Below are 14,799 nucleotides of genomic sequence, written 5' to 3'. Positions count from 1 at the left end.
GCAACCGCATCGTTCCTCGTCGGATTCCTGAACCACTGCGCCACGACCGGAACTCCTAGAGGTGGTTCATGTTAATCGCACCGCTAGCGCCGGCTCACCCGCCCGCGCAAATGGCGCAATCTCGGCGTATAAAAGTAAGGGCAGGCTGTGTGATTAGACCATAACGTCCTGCCCGCGCACCCAGTAGGCAGCAAGTACGACCCGGCGCTGCAGGAAGACGCTGTCGATCCCCGATGGCTCTACCGGCCGTCTGCCCTGCACCGCGATCGAACGAGGAACTGGGACAGAGCGCACCCACCGCCTCCGGCGCTCGGGCAGGGCGCGCCCCCAGCCCCCAGCCTTCGCTCCAGGACCTCAGGGCTCTCCTCGTCGTCGTCTTGGTGCTGTCGGTGAGTCTCCGCTCGCGAAGTCGCGCTCGTTTGCCGGGAGAAGGGGGGGGCGGGGCGGGGCACTAGTGAGTGACAGGTCGCACTTCCTTTCGTTTCCCCTTCCCTCTCTCGGATCCTCCTCGCTTGTTCTGCTCTCAATTTTTGCTCTCTCTCGGCTTTAATTCTAAAAGGTGCCCTTTTTAAATAGATTAACTAGGGAGGTCCCTGGCCCCTCCCCCACCGTGGCCTTAAGCTCCGTTGGAATATCCTTTACCCTGAAAGGAATCGTCAAAGTTGGAAACGATCTTTAAAGTTACTTGCTGCTTGCGGCAATGTCTGAGTGCTGGGTAGAAACCATAAATCGTCTCACGACCCGGACCAGATTCTCACCACTTCCTCTAGGAGGTGGTTTGGAGGCTCCGTGTAGGATTTATCACTATTGGTGTTCATCCTCAAGATACTTACTATGGGAAAAATGCACACTTCCATTTTCTAAGGTTGTGGCTTCCTTTTTTCTTTTCTTTTTTCTCTTTCTTTCTTCTTTCCTTCTTCCTTCCTTCCTTCCTTCCTTCTTCCTTCCTTCCTCCTTTTCTTCCTTCCTTCCTTCCTTTCTTTTTTTTTTTTTTTTTTTGGCTCCCCGTGGCGTAGGGAGTTCCTGGGCCAGGGATCAGATCCCCAGCCGCAACTGCAAACCACGCCGCAGTTGCAGTAACGCGGGATCTTCAACCCACTGTGTCCGGGAAGGAACCCGCGAACCCGAGTCCCAAGACGCAGGGGATCCCGCTGCGCCCCGGTGGGAACTCCTTGAGGTGCTTTTCGAAGTTTCTTACATGTTTAAAAAAAAAAAAAATTAAGGGCCAAACAGGGTTATAGGAATCATGAAAACGTCTGTTTTCATTGAACAAATTACTGCTAAAATCAGAAAAGAAAGAACATTTTGAACTCACAAAGAAAATACAGACTTATTTATTTTTTAAATTTATTTTAAGCGATTTTTACTTTTTTCCATTATAGTAGTGCTCTGCCAGTTATCTACTGTAAAGTGACCCAGTCACACATAGATCTATACCTTCTTTTTCTCACATTTCCCTCCATCATGCTCTGTCGCCAGTGACTAGCTCTGATTCCCATTGCTATAGAGCAGGATCTCATTGCTTTTCCCTTCTAAAGGCAATAGTTTGCATCTACTAACCCCAGATTCCCAGTCCATCCTACTCCCTCCCCCTCCCCCTTGGCAGCCACAAGGCTGCTCTCCAAGTCCATGGTTCAGAATTCGTTTCTTGACTAGTAGTTTGAAATAGGTGGGATCCATGCTGAACACTGCTGAAGAGTGGTTCTGGGCGCCTGTAGGGCACTCACTGTCACGTATTCTTGTGGCCATCTGCCCTGTCTATGGGGTATCGCCTTCGAAGTGGGGTTGCTGTGACAGTAGGCTAGATAAGTTTACACTTTTATTTAGATAACAATAAGCTGCCTCCAAAAGAAGGCTGGACCATTTTAACTCACACCAAGAGTCCACAAGTGGGCCTGTTTCCCTACACCCTTGCTACCCTGAACTTGAATTCCTCGCTAGCCTGAGAAGTAAAAATGGGGCACCACAGCGCTGTGGGTTTGATTCCTCAGGGCCAGGAGGGGTTTTCAAGGATCTATGAGATTAGTGAGACTGGGAGTGGAAGACCAGGAGACCCTAGATGAGGCAGCAGGGGTGAGGGCAAAATATACAAACAGTGAAAGAACTGAAAGAAAAATCTTCTACAAATGTCTTCTGAAAACGTAGGAGTTCTTCAGTAGTGTATAAGGCTAGAAGAGATTCAGTACCTAAACATGACAAAAGCATTTGAAAAGAAGAAAAATGCTTTTCAATTATCTTCCTAAAAAGAAAAGCCAAAAAATGCCTTAACAAAACAAACAGCAACCTCAATTCGGGGATGTTTAGAGAAGAAAACCTATCCTGACCAAGTGGGGTTAATCGCATGAATATGTGTTGGATTAACATCTGAAAATGAGTCAATGATTTTCCGCTATATTAACACTGCAAAGAAGGAAAACTATATGAACAGCTTAACAGGTGCAGAAAACGCATTTGACAACATTTAACCCCTTTCCACCATAAAGCCTCTCATTACATCAGGGTAGATGGCAACTTCCTCCATCTAAAAAAAGCCACTTCCTCCCCCAGTCACACAGGAGATTAGGTTAACCTAGGAAAGGGTGCGAGGGAATGTTCTGCAGTAATGTGAATCTCCCATCCTCTAGTTAGAGGAGGATGGGAGTTTCACGAGTGTCGGCATTTTCCTAAAGCTTTGAATGGCACCCTTTAGAGCTGTGCATTTCCTTCTTTGTAAATCTTAGAACTGAAAACCCTGGAAGGAAGGATTGCGCTCTGGTTACCCACATAATGCTGAAGTTTTAAGAGTTGAAGACATCTGAATTTCACATAAAAATAAGGCACTTGGGAGAATGGACAGAGGGATGGATAGAGAAAGAAATATGTGATGAAGCAAATATGGCAAAATTAGAATGTAGGTGGTGAGTGAATGGGAGTTCACGGTACAGGTCTTTACAGACTTTGTTGGATGCCTGGAAAGATTCACAGTAACACGTTGAGGGAGAGAGTGTATGAGAGGAGAACCAGGGAAGACAGGAGTGAATAGGCCTGTGAGGTCAGGAAAAGCAGATTCCAAAGGGATTCAGAGGAGGCCCAGCCTGGGGACAGGACAACTTAGGGAACACACATGAGCTTAGCTGTCCGCAAATACTTGACAGGCTTTTATGAGAAGACGGCTGTCTTTTCTCTCTTTCTTTCTTTCTTTCGGTCTTTTCGCCTTTTCTAGGGCTGCTCCTGCGGCACATGGAGATTCCCAGGCTAGGGGTCTCATCGGAGCTGTAGCCACCGGCCCACGCCAGAGCCACAGCAACGCAGATCCTTAACCCACTGAGCAAGGCCAGGGATGGCACCTGCACCCTCATGGCTCCTAGTTGGATTCATCAACCACTGAGCCACTACGGGAACTCCGAAGATGGGCTGTCTTTTATCTTGTTTAAAGTCAGGCAGGTTGAACTGGGTTCCACATAAGCTGTTGCCATTTTAGCTTTTTCTTTTTTTTCCCCTTCATTTCACTTTCTCCTTCAAATCCCTCCCAGGTTAAAGCAAAGTTGCAAAAACGATACAAAAACCTTTTTCTTTCTTTCGAATCATTTGGGAAATAGCTCCTGACATGATAGACGCCATGACCGAGTACTTGCGTGCGTGTCTTTCCCACAAACGAGGACAGCCTCCCCCCAAACCCATAGCACAGCTTTCAGCATCAGAACACGCTCGTCCTCATCGAAGCCTCAGAGTCCACTCAGCTTTGGCCAGCTAGCCCCATTTTGTCCTTTTTAGCCCAGAGACCTTCGCCCCAAACCCTGGGGTTCTAGTTCCTCTTTTTGTGTGACTCTTTGGTATTTTGTGGGACACTGACAGGCTCCTCTTGGTGACAGCCGCTCAGGTTAAAACCGGAAGTTCCGTAAAGTGTGCTTCTGGATCACGACTTTGAAAAAGTGCACGTCTGCTATAACCCTCATCTGTAAACGTGTGCGCATGCGTGTGTGTGGCAGGGGTGGGGGGAGGCTGAGGGAGGGTATTCGCGCGTGCGGTCAAATAGAAGAACTAAAGACAGCAAGACAGGGGCTGTGTTCTCCAATCAAAGGGATACCTGTGGTTTCTGTATTCTTATCGAAACTTTTTTGTCTATACTTTCTGGAATAAACGGATTTTCTTTTACTCTAAGAGAAAAGCGTACCGGGGGAAAAAAAGTTCAGTGTTCAGGTACTTGCTAGCACCAAAGACCAGGGGACAAACCTGCATAGAAAAAAAAGGAGAGTTTGGAGCTGGAAGAAAGGTTCCAGTTCTGTTTCATTTTGTGGGCGGTGGTCAAGGGACTGTGGGATGGATCCTAGGAGGACAAGAGTCTGGAAGCCACTCACGCCTGTCCCTGCTTTGTCCTCATAGGTCACAGCTGCCTCAGGCATGCCCACAGAGCAGGGACGATTTTACCAGCAAATCGCTGCCCCAGAGGCAGGGAGTCGCAGCCCCTGGGAGTGTCCAGCAGGTACATCCGAAGACTGATCTCCAGCCCTTACCCCACCCTTGTCTCCATGTCCTTTTGGTTTTCAGATCTCTGCAGGTGTTTAATGGACGTCTTCTTTGGGCCAGGCACTGTGCTGGGAGGGCATGAGCGTGGGCCCCAGACAGAGGGATGCTCATGATAGTGAGAGAGATGCAATAGGAACCCCGAGGATACCTGAGTGATGGGAGGGGGCGCAGAGACAGAGTTAGTGAGGCCTCCTGGGGATGGCGACTTCCATGCAGAGAGCCACTGTGGAGTGCTCCTGAGATGGCCGGCCCCCAGGGGGCAGGGCGGGGCTTGTTTAAGCAAAACTAGGGGGCAGCTGGTGTAAGTGGAGGGTAAAGAGGACACAAGGGCAGGCAGGGGCTGATCACAGACCCTGAGCGCTGTGAAGGGAGCAGGGGTTTTGTTTTTTAGTAAGGCATTAACCGCAGTAAAAACCTCCATGTTTTATATGGATTACATTTGAAGGGACACTCTGTTGGAACTTCTGAGCTTAAAAAAACACATTGTTAAAATTAGGTTGACCTCTTTCTTGCTACTCTTTAATGTGCCACCTGTGGCTATGACTTTCACGTGTGGCTCGTCAGTGTATTGCTGTTGGCAGTACTGGTCTAAGGTATGTGGTAGATGTCAACTCAAAAGATTGAGGCCAAGTCCGGCGCTGCTTCGTGGAAACGAATCTGACGAGGACCCATGAGGATGCAGCTTCGAACCCTGGCCCTGCTCAGTGGGTTAAGGATCTGGCGTTGCCGTGAGCTGTGGTGTAGGTTGCAGACACGGCTCAGATCTGGCGTGGCTGTGGCTGCGGTGTAGGCCGGCGGCTGCAGCTCCGATTGGACCCCTAGCCTGGGAACCTCCACATGCTGAGGGTGTGGCTCTACAAAGACCAAAAAAAAAAAAAAAAAAAGATTGAGGCCAGTCAAGAAGGGTTCCCTGTGTGGAGTCCACTGATGGGTGAAAGAGGCATCCTGGCCACACCGCCAGCCTCTGGGAATCCTGTGGGGACTTCCTCTCCAGCTTTTCCCTTCCTTTTCAGGGTTCCATGTGGAGGAAGCCAGTGGAGAGTGTGTCCGGTGCACAGACGGAGTGGATTACACCAGTGTTTCCAACAGCCTCTCTTCTTGCTTACGCTGCACGGTTTGCAAATCAGGTACAGGACCCGTGGTCCCCCATGCCTTCAGTGAGGGTGCTGGGTGATGATGAGATGGGGTGTGAATGGGTCAGGGAGGCAGAAAGCCGATTTCCAGCCCAGCTAGGTCTTCCTCCCCTCCTCCCCTCCTGAGCTCAGCCTCTCTCGGCCTTCAGGACCTGAGGTCCTCTGGCCTTGCCCTGAGGACTAGGTGTTGAGCCCTGACCCAGGTAGGTGTGCCTCGCCATCCAGGGCGTCTCAGATTACACCCCACCTTACCCCATAGCTTGCTCCTGATGTGTGACTGAAAACCCTTTTCTTCCCAATCCTGAGCGTGTGGGGGTCTGGGTGGCGAAGAAGGGTTGAGAGTCACTCGAGGGACGCAAATCCCCAAACCTGATCCTTTGTCTTCAGGCGAAGAGGAGAAGACCCCTTGCACAGCAACTGCGGACACACGGTGTGAGTGCAAGCCTGGAACTTTCCGTGACGAAAACTCCCCCGAGTTCTGCCAGAAGTGCCGCACCAGGTGAGACGCAGGAGCCCAGGCGGTTTCCAGCAGCTCAAGGGAACTATCCCAGAGCCCCCTCCCGCCCCAGGCCTTCCCTGCGCCCGCCCGGGGTGGGGGGGCCGCCCGAGCCTGCAGGCAGCCCCTCCCTGCCCCCCGCGCCTTCCCAGACCTCCTCAGCACCCTTCCCCTGCAGCCGGCTCACTGCTAAGGTTCCCCACACTGTCCGTGGCCCAGGAGAAGCTGTAGCTTCTTTTGATAGCAGAGGGAAGAAAATGAGTAGAATGCAGCCAAGCTCGCATTCGTCTGTGACAATGCCGTCGCACAAAGGGATTTTTCCTCGTTTGGGGGCAGGAAAGGGCCCACGAACACAAAGGTGCCCACAGGCGAGTCCTAAGGAGATGGGGCACGCGGCTCCTTCGAGGTTCCTTCCTGTGAAGCTCTGAGCCAGCCCAGCGGGCCTCACCCCCAGCCCTTGTTCCCCAAGAAGACGCGAATCTTCCCTCTTTGGGGACTCAGGGGCCAGCAGTCCTGCGCTCTGCTCTGGCGCTCCAGTGTGGGCTGTGGCTGGTAGGCAGAGTCAGCAGGTGGAGGACCAGAGGGTCCTTGTATGAAAGGGCGACTGGCGGGGGAGGCTCAGCTTGTGCCCGAGCCCTTCTGACCCTTGACCTGGATGAGGTTCCCCCTCCCCCGGGCTCCCGCTGCAGCCAGGGAGGCCCAGGGCAGGCCTTGCAGAGAAGGCCCAGCGCCTGAGGAAGGGGCAGCTCTGAACACTCCGCAGGAGCCCTGGGGGCTGAAGTGCCCAAGCTCTGATCCTTCTCGCAGCCAACAAGGCGGGTGAGGGGACCCGGCCCTGCGGACAGGAGAGCCTGTTCCTCCGCCACTGTCCTGTCAGGGACGCTGGGCGGGAGGTGCTTCCCTCTTTCTCCTCATCTGGCCAGCTTTCCCTGATGGATCCCCTGTGTCTGTACCCAGGTGCCCTGATGGGATGGTCATGGCCACGCCGTGTACCCCCTCGAGTGACCTCAAGTGTGTGCCTCAAGAGTCAGGTACCCGGGCCAGTGGGGAGGCCCTGGATCCTGGAGAGCCAGTGACCACGAACCTGCAACCGCCCACCGCATCCTGTCCCTCCTCAGGGAATTCAGAACTGGTGTTCGCAATTGCAATTTTTTCTTTAGCTGTCGTTTTTGTGGTGGTGGTGGTGATCGCATGCTGGCTCTGCAAGTACAAAGTTCAAGGTGAGGTACCAGGATGGAAGGGGGAGGCACGGGCCCCTCCTCCATCTCCCCAGTCTTCCTGGTCCCCTGGCCTGGCTCTGATCTTGGTCCCCAGGATCCCTCTGCACCTCCCACCTCACCTGCTCCTACGAGGGCCAGGATCCCCTCAGTCCCACATCTCAGCGGATGGTCCCCTGGTCCCCATGGCCACGGAGAAAGGGGCCAGGTCAGCTCTTCATGCCTTCAGGGCCCCCAGCCGCGGCAGAGAGGTGGTCCGCACCTCGCTTGGGTGACAAGAGTCAGGAGGGTTTATACCGCAGAACCCAGCAGAGATTTTATGTGTGTTTCCTTTTACTTCATTTCCCCCCATCTCTTCTCCGTCCCTGAGGGTTCCCCCGAGTTGGAATGGGCCCGTCCTTGTCCCCAGGCCTGGGGCTCCTTGTTCAGTATCTGTCCTGTCCCTGGGCAGGGAGGTGCTGTAAGGGGACTCTCCCCGCTGCTCAAGCGGCTGCTGCTTCTCTTCCAGGTTGTGGACTGCACCGCAAATTCATGGACAAGGTGAGTTGGTTTCTCCAGGACCTGGTGGCATCAGGCCCTCAGCAAGGGCTTCCCACCCACCCCAGGGCCCCGGGTGGACACAGTGCCCAGTTTGTCCTGTGCTATGGTCCCTGGCTCTGTCAAGTGGGGTGGGGGCTCTGGGCTGACTTGTAGGGGCGCCATTGGTCTGTTGAGAGCAGCCCGAAGGCCGGTTGGCAGGGCTAGCGCTGTGCTTCTTACTGCTTGTAAGACACCCTCACCTCCTAACCCTAGATGGACCCTGGGGCTGGGGGTTGTCCAGCAGGGGTGCTGAGCCCCCCCTTAGCACAGCACCAGGGTCCTGGGGCCATCGGCAGGGCCATGGATGTGCTGAGTCTGTACCCAGCTGGGGGGCACAGCATGGGAGTATGTAGGGAGGCAGAACCCTCCGTGTCCCCCCAGCTGCTGCGAGGATCTGTAGGTATGGACTCCTGAGTCAGCTCTTTGCCCTCCCAAGGTCCTTTTCTGGCGACCACATCCCTCAAGAGGGCCGGAGGCTCTGGACAATGCCCGCAACGACACCCTGGTCAATAGAGACTGCCTGTCCTCTCCAGTCTCTGATCAGGAGGTAGAAGACCCTGAGCAGGTGGAGCCAACGGGAGTACAGTCCTCAGGGGAAGCAGACCATCTACTGGTGAGTGTGATGCCCTCGCCCTTCGCCTTGCCCGGGCCTGTGGGGGACACAGGGAAAGGCTGATGCTGGTCCCCCGTCTCCTATCCCATGGGGAAGGGGTGAAGGAGGGCCGTCAGGGTCATGGAGGGGGAGCCCCCCTGCTATAGCAGACTGTCAGCTCTTAGGCTACTTGTCCTCTGTCTTGTTCCCACGATGGGACCTCCCAGATATTTCTAAATAGATAGTCTGTATTTCTCTCATGAAAAGAGCTAGCATTTCAAGTCAAGGGGTTTCTATACCTCACCTAGATGTGTATTTTTCTTTGGTAAATGTCGCCTGTTTCTTGTGGAGGCTGTATCTTTGTATCACCCGTGTTCTGTTACCTTGTATGTTTATCCATCTCTTGTAAGTCTCTATGTAATTTATTGTCTGCTACAATTTTATTTTTTTTATTTTTTATTTACTTTTTTTTGGCTTTTTGCTATTTCTTGGGCCGCTCCTGCGGCATATGGAGGTTCCCAGGCTAGGGGTCGAATCGGAGCTGTAGCCACCGGCCTATGCCAGAGCCACAGCAACGCGGGATCCGAGCCGCTTCTGCAAGCAACACCACAGCTCACGGCAACGCCAGATCCTTAACTCACTGAGCAAGGGCAGGGACCGAACCCGCAACCTCATGGTTCCTAGTCGGATTCGTTAACCACTGCGCCACGACGGGAACTCCATGTCTGCTACAAGTTTAAACAGTCATCCATCCGTACAATCGTACAATCACATTCGTAGTAGTAGCAGTAGTAGCAATAGCCGTGGCATTGTGGAACCCTCAAAGTTTTGTAAGGCTATAATCATATATAAAATAATGACTGTTTTGTCTGCTCCCTTTAAAGATCTGAATTGTTTTTGTTGTGCTTACAGCTGCCGAGACCAGAAGTTCAGAACGATGTTTGCTTAGCGCTTACATTGTTTTGACGAATTTCAAATAACTGCACTGTTGCTTCCATTGATGCTTAGCGCAGTGGGGTGTTTTTTGGTCTTGACTGGACTTGTTGGGGAGGCCTCCAGTGTGGCCCCTAAGAATGATACTGGCTCTTTTTGAGATGTGCAATCTTGTCACTATGAGTCTAGGCTCCTGTTCTGAGGTGTTTTTTGTTTGTTTGTTTGTTTGCTTGTCTTTTCTAGGGCCACACCCTAGGCATATGGAGGTTCCCAGGCTAGGGGTCTAACTGGAGCTGGAGCTGCCAGGCTACACCACCGCCACGCCAGATCCTTAACCCTCTGAGCAAGGCCAGGGATTGAACCCGCTGCCTCATGGTTCCTACCTAGCCGGATTTGTTTCTGCTGCGCCACGACGGGAACTCCTGAGGTGTTTTTAAAACACAGAATCGGCATTTAAATTTGCCAAGTGATTTTTCAGCGTCCGTGGGGAATGTGTGATCATTTCATGCCCTTCTTTAGACTACCGATATGGTACAGTATTGTGGATCAAAGCAGCCGCACATGCATGGAGTAACCCTCTCCTTTAGACTTTGCCAAGTGCCCTTGTAAATAGTCTTCATCTGAGTCACGTCAAGCTGGGAGGGAGTGCCTGTCTCCCGAGGCGGTGGGTGGGAAAGGACTAGAAGGGGCAGAAGGGACTGCGTGGCGGTGGGAACGGTCCCTGTCCTGATTGAGGGACGGCGGCTCGGCCGCATGAGGTCGTCGAGGCTGGAGCAGACACGTAGGAGGTGAGCCCTACCGCAGGGAGCCTGTCCCTCCACGAGCACACGAGCCTGGGAGCTGCTCAGGGTGGCAGGTTGCTCTCCGTCTCTGTAGAGACCCGGGAGGACAGGTGGCTGCCCGGGTCACACAGCGAATCGGGACCCCTGACGAAGACCGAGACCTTTCTCCACTGCATTTCACAGGAACCGGCAGCAGCTGAAGGGTCTCGGGTGCGCAGAGGGCCACTGGTTCCTGCAGACGGTGAAGACCCCACAGAATGTGAGTGTTTGTCCCTGGACCGTGGACTAGGAGTGGAGGGACACGCGACAGTGTCTTCACTGCGTCCCCACAGCTGTGAGGGCAGCTGAGAGCGGGGATGGCTTGTGCCTGGGCCATCCAGACTCCAAAGGCCTCAGAGCCAGGTCTGCCCACTCTGAGGCCCCTCAGGGGCTGTGCCGTCCAGCAGGGCACCCACTGGCCCCAGGAGGCTGTGGGGCAGCTGACCTGTGGCCAAATTGGATGAGCTGTGTTAGAACTCGACCCCGTATCTCAAAGAATTGGTAGAACACAGGAATGTAATAGGTCCCATCAACAATTTTTGACCGTTATTACATTTTGAGATGAACATTTTGGAATGTAGTGAGTCCGTGCCCTATTTTATGGAAATTAGTATAACTTGTGAACATTTTACGTTTTCCAGCGTAGCTGTTAGAGAATATGAACTCTATTCAGCGGCCACCTTAGGTACCTATGCACGGTGGTGTGCACTGCGTTGCACACGCTTGCCCTGCATCCCCAGTACAGTCCCACGAGGCGGGCGGCCTCGGCTCCACTTCACACGTTAGCGTCTGTTTGTCCCCATCCAGCTCAGGGAGGCCGAGCTGAGTGTGAAGCCAGAGACCTTCCACCCTCCAGGCCTTGCTGGGTCCCCAGTGCCGAGGTGGCAGCTGGGGCCCTGAGGCTCACGAGAGGGGCGGGTGCCCCCCTGAGTCTCCTGAGAGGGGCGGGTGGCCCCCTCTGTCTCCTACCACTGCTGCCTTCTCCCTCCATGACGTCCATTTCCCCTCCCCGGGGGGCCCTTCTCCCTCACTTAGGACAGGATTCTCTGGTGACCTTGACTCCCTACAGTGTGCTGGGGACATAGGGGGCCCAGGCGGCGTGTGGCCTGATTTCTCTGTAGGTGGGAAGCAGGTCAGGGATGCAGAGCAGCAGCTGCCTCAGCAGGGGGAGCTCTTCAGGTCCCGCCCTGGGGTCCAGGCCTGCCCGAGGGTCCTCGGCCCTTTCTGAAGCTGGTCCCAACCTTCTCTCTGTGACTTTCCCCCAACCTAGGCTTGAGGCAGTTCTTTGATGACTTTTCCACCATCGTGCCTTATGATGCCTGGGACAAACTCATGAGAAAGATGGGCCTCACCCAAAATGAGATCCGTCAGAGCAGAGATCGCGCCCAGAACACCGGGGATGCCTTGTATGAGATGCTGGAGACCTGGGTCCGCCGCAAAGGGCGGGAGGCCTCAGTCAACGACCTCCTCGATGCCTTAGCAGCACTGGGGCAGAGACACGCAAAGGAGAAAATTGAGGACATGCTGGTGGGCTCCGGAAAGTTCGTCTTCAAAGAAGGTGAAGCTGGTGCTGCTGTGTCCTGAGTGTTTGAGGACCTCATCTTCCAGTTCTGGACTCGTTTTTTATCCAAATGGACTTGCACTTTTTACTCTCACGTATTACAATAGAATCTATTTTTGTTGGGAAGAGAATGTAATCTGTAATGTTGTTTGTTGTATGACTTTCTGCTTTTATGGTTTTTTGCGGTGTGTTTGCTGTCTTAGGGCCGCACCTGCGGCCTATGGAGGTTCCCAGGCTAGGGGTCGAATCGGAGCTGTAGCCACTGGCCTACGCCAGAGCCACAGCCACTTGGGATCTGAGCTGCGTCTGCGACCTACACCACAGCTCACGGCAGCGCCGGATCCTTAACCCACTGAGTGAGGCCGGGGGTCGAACCCGCAACCTCATGGATCCTAAGTCAGGTTCATGAACCACTGAGCCGCAAAGGGAACTCCTGCTTCTATGTTTTTTATATATATTTATAGTAGCCTAGAAAAAATTCTGTGAAATAACACTGGATTGTTTACATGGGTTGCCTTTTTGAGAGGTGCTAAGCCAGAACGATTGGGTGTCACAAGTAATGGCAGAAAAGAGCCCACCACCGCACTGGGGAGCCCTGGAGGAGTCCGCTCTCCTTCAAAGGCAGCCTCGCACTCTTGGATACCTGGTGACCTCTAGGGTGCCCACGCTTTTATACCTGAAAGTCTCAGAGGTGTGTGACTCTTTCTTTTATTTCCCGGTGGGTGTTTACAAGTCAGCAGAGCGTGACGAGACGTGGCAGCCCTGCACAGCCCTGTGTCTGGTGTCTGTGAGCTGGGCTGTCAGGCGTGGGCCTCCGCCCGTTCTTCGTTGGACCTCGGTGCTGACGGTGGGATGCAGGTTCGATGCAGATGTCAAGTGACATCGGCGTCTTGCGTCTGATCGTGTTAGTGTACCTGCGTCTGACCTTGTTAGTGAACCTTCTTTGTCTGATATTGGTAGTGACCCTTGGTCTGATCTTGGTAGTGAACCTTCGGCTCCCTCTGGGTTCCTGGGAGGGAGGGGAGGGATCTGGGCCCAGTGTCTGCCATGGTCTCAGGGAGGAAGTGCAGTTGGTGGTCGTGGACTGTGTTCCGTGTTGGCTGACTCAGCACTAGATGGGCACTCGCAGTCCGGGTGCTCTGATCTGAGCCTGAGAACTGCCTTTTGCGGTCTGCGTGGGCTACTCGGGCATCTCAACCTCTTCGTAAGCTTTGGCCTCCTGCAAAAAAAGACTCACACAGACATGCCAATTGCTAAATACTGTAGGAATTGGCCTAAAATGGCGGATGTGTTAGGGTTCTGTCCTTTCATTGCTTTTGTTGTTGTTGTTGGTTTTAAAAAAGGCTTCCATTAAAACCCTTCTTTGTAGGAGTCCCATTATTGCAGGATCATCTTATGGAGGAAGGAACACTCAGGAGTTCTGGTCTTTTCCGTCTCAGGACTCTGTGTGTTGCCTTCCCCAAAGCTGAGGTGGCCAAAGATGGAATTGCCTGACATTTAGGCACGTTCAGGGGATGGTGTCTGGAGTCAACTGGAGTGTTGTGGAAGGGCTGACCCCCGTGGTCCTGCTGTTATAAGCAAGCCATCTGGCCCCTTCTTTCCAGATATCTGGCCCTTCTCTCAGAGGATTTCTGTGAGGGCCCTTCTAAAGTATTAGTCTTATGAGTGTTTGTCATACGTTTTCACTTATTCACATATTTATTGTGTCTTTTACCAGTGGAAACCTTCAAGAGATATGAAGTTGTTTCCTTTATTGCTTCGTGTCAGTGCACGTGAGGTTTTATTTAAAAGTTTTATTTAAAAGTTGGGTTCTGTTCATGTTTCCTCTCGGTGGGAGGATCCCTTTTAGGAATTTATTGGAAACATTAGACAATGAAAGAAAAGCCCCTGGGCACAAAATACCACGTCCTTATGAATTTGTGACCAAATTAAACATGCAATTCTGTATTTACAAAGGTGTGTGTGTGTTTCTTGACCATCTTCCCGTCCTCTTGGGAGCAGCTCGGAGGGACAAGGGTGCAGGGCATGTTTCTTGCCGTGACCTGCTCCTTCCTTCTTTATGCCTCGGGCTCGGCCCGCAGGGGTTTCTTCTGCTCTGACTCTGGATTTCCCCCTGGAATCCGGCCCCCGCTCCCCCCCTCCCTCCCCTCCCTGCCCTTCCCCTGGCAGAGAGACCTGCGCCTGGCCCGGCCCCCCCACAGCCCCCCCCAGGTGCTGTCTCTAGGTCACACCTGGGCCTGCAGGGCTCTCGCGAGATGAGATGCACACTGGCTCTGACAGAGCCCTTGGGATGAGGTGGGTCCCCGAGGAGGGGGGCCCTCTGTGACCCTCTCACCTGTGGGCCTCCTGGAACTCCAGGGCCACCTTCCCCTTCCCTCTCTGCTGGCCCCTCTGCACCCTCATCAGTGGGCCAGGTGGCTCTGCACTGCAACCTCATAGAGACCCAGGTCCCCTCCCCTGGACTGTAGGCTCTGGCCCTCCCACCCACCTGGAGGTTCTGTGGTCCCACGCCTGTTCCCTTCCCCGGAGCAAAGGTGCTGGCTGCAGAGCTGCACACCCTCTTGGGACCCCGCCTGCTCCTGGCCCTGACCAAGAGTCATCACATATTACACCAGGATTAGGAAGAAAAAGGTTTTAGATCACAAATCAGGAGTAAGAGGTGAAGTTGCAGTCAAAATTAATTTCATTTCATTTCATGTCATTTTATTTGTTGCCCCATAGGGCCGCACCTGAGGCACTTGGAAGTTCCCAGGCCAGGGGTCGAATCAGAGCCACAGCTGCCAGCCTACACCACAGCCAGAGCAACACAGGATCCAGGCCACGTCTGTGACCTACACCACAGCTCATGACAAGGCCAAATCCTCAACCCGCTGAGCAAGGCTAGAAATCGAACCACAGGAGTTCCCGTCTTGGCGCAGTGGTTAACGAATCCCACTAGGAACCATGAGGTTGCGGGTTGGG

General features: G+C 53.4%; 1 protein-coding gene across 1 annotated transcript; it reads left to right on the top strand.

Moving 5' to 3' along the window:
* The first annotated feature begins 233 nt into the window (after positions 1 to 233).
* Positions 234 to 11,964, top strand: LOC125116273 (tumor necrosis factor receptor superfamily member 10B-like). Its single transcript, XM_047761356.1, has 9 exons — positions 234 to 389; positions 4,363 to 4,462; positions 5,520 to 5,633; positions 6,027 to 6,138; positions 7,093 to 7,355; positions 7,861 to 7,892; positions 8,368 to 8,544; positions 10,422 to 10,497; positions 11,548 to 11,964. Exons 1-9 carry the CDS (start codon positions 234 to 236, stop codon positions 11,859 to 11,861), a joined length of 1,344 nt encoding a protein of 447 aa, XP_047617312.1. The 3' UTR covers positions 11,862 to 11,964.
* The last annotated feature ends 2,835 nt before the right edge of the window (positions 11,965 to 14,799 follow it).

The sequence above is a fragment of the Phacochoerus africanus genome, chromosome 15 (genome assembly GCF_016906955.1).
Source record: "Phacochoerus africanus isolate WHEZ1 chromosome 15, ROS_Pafr_v1, whole genome shotgun sequence".
In the NCBI taxonomy this organism is placed as follows: Eukaryota; Metazoa; Chordata; class Mammalia; order Artiodactyla; family Suidae; genus Phacochoerus; species Phacochoerus africanus.
Note: the sequence above shows the minus strand (reverse complement) of the source record. Positions and strands in the feature narration are given on the sequence as shown.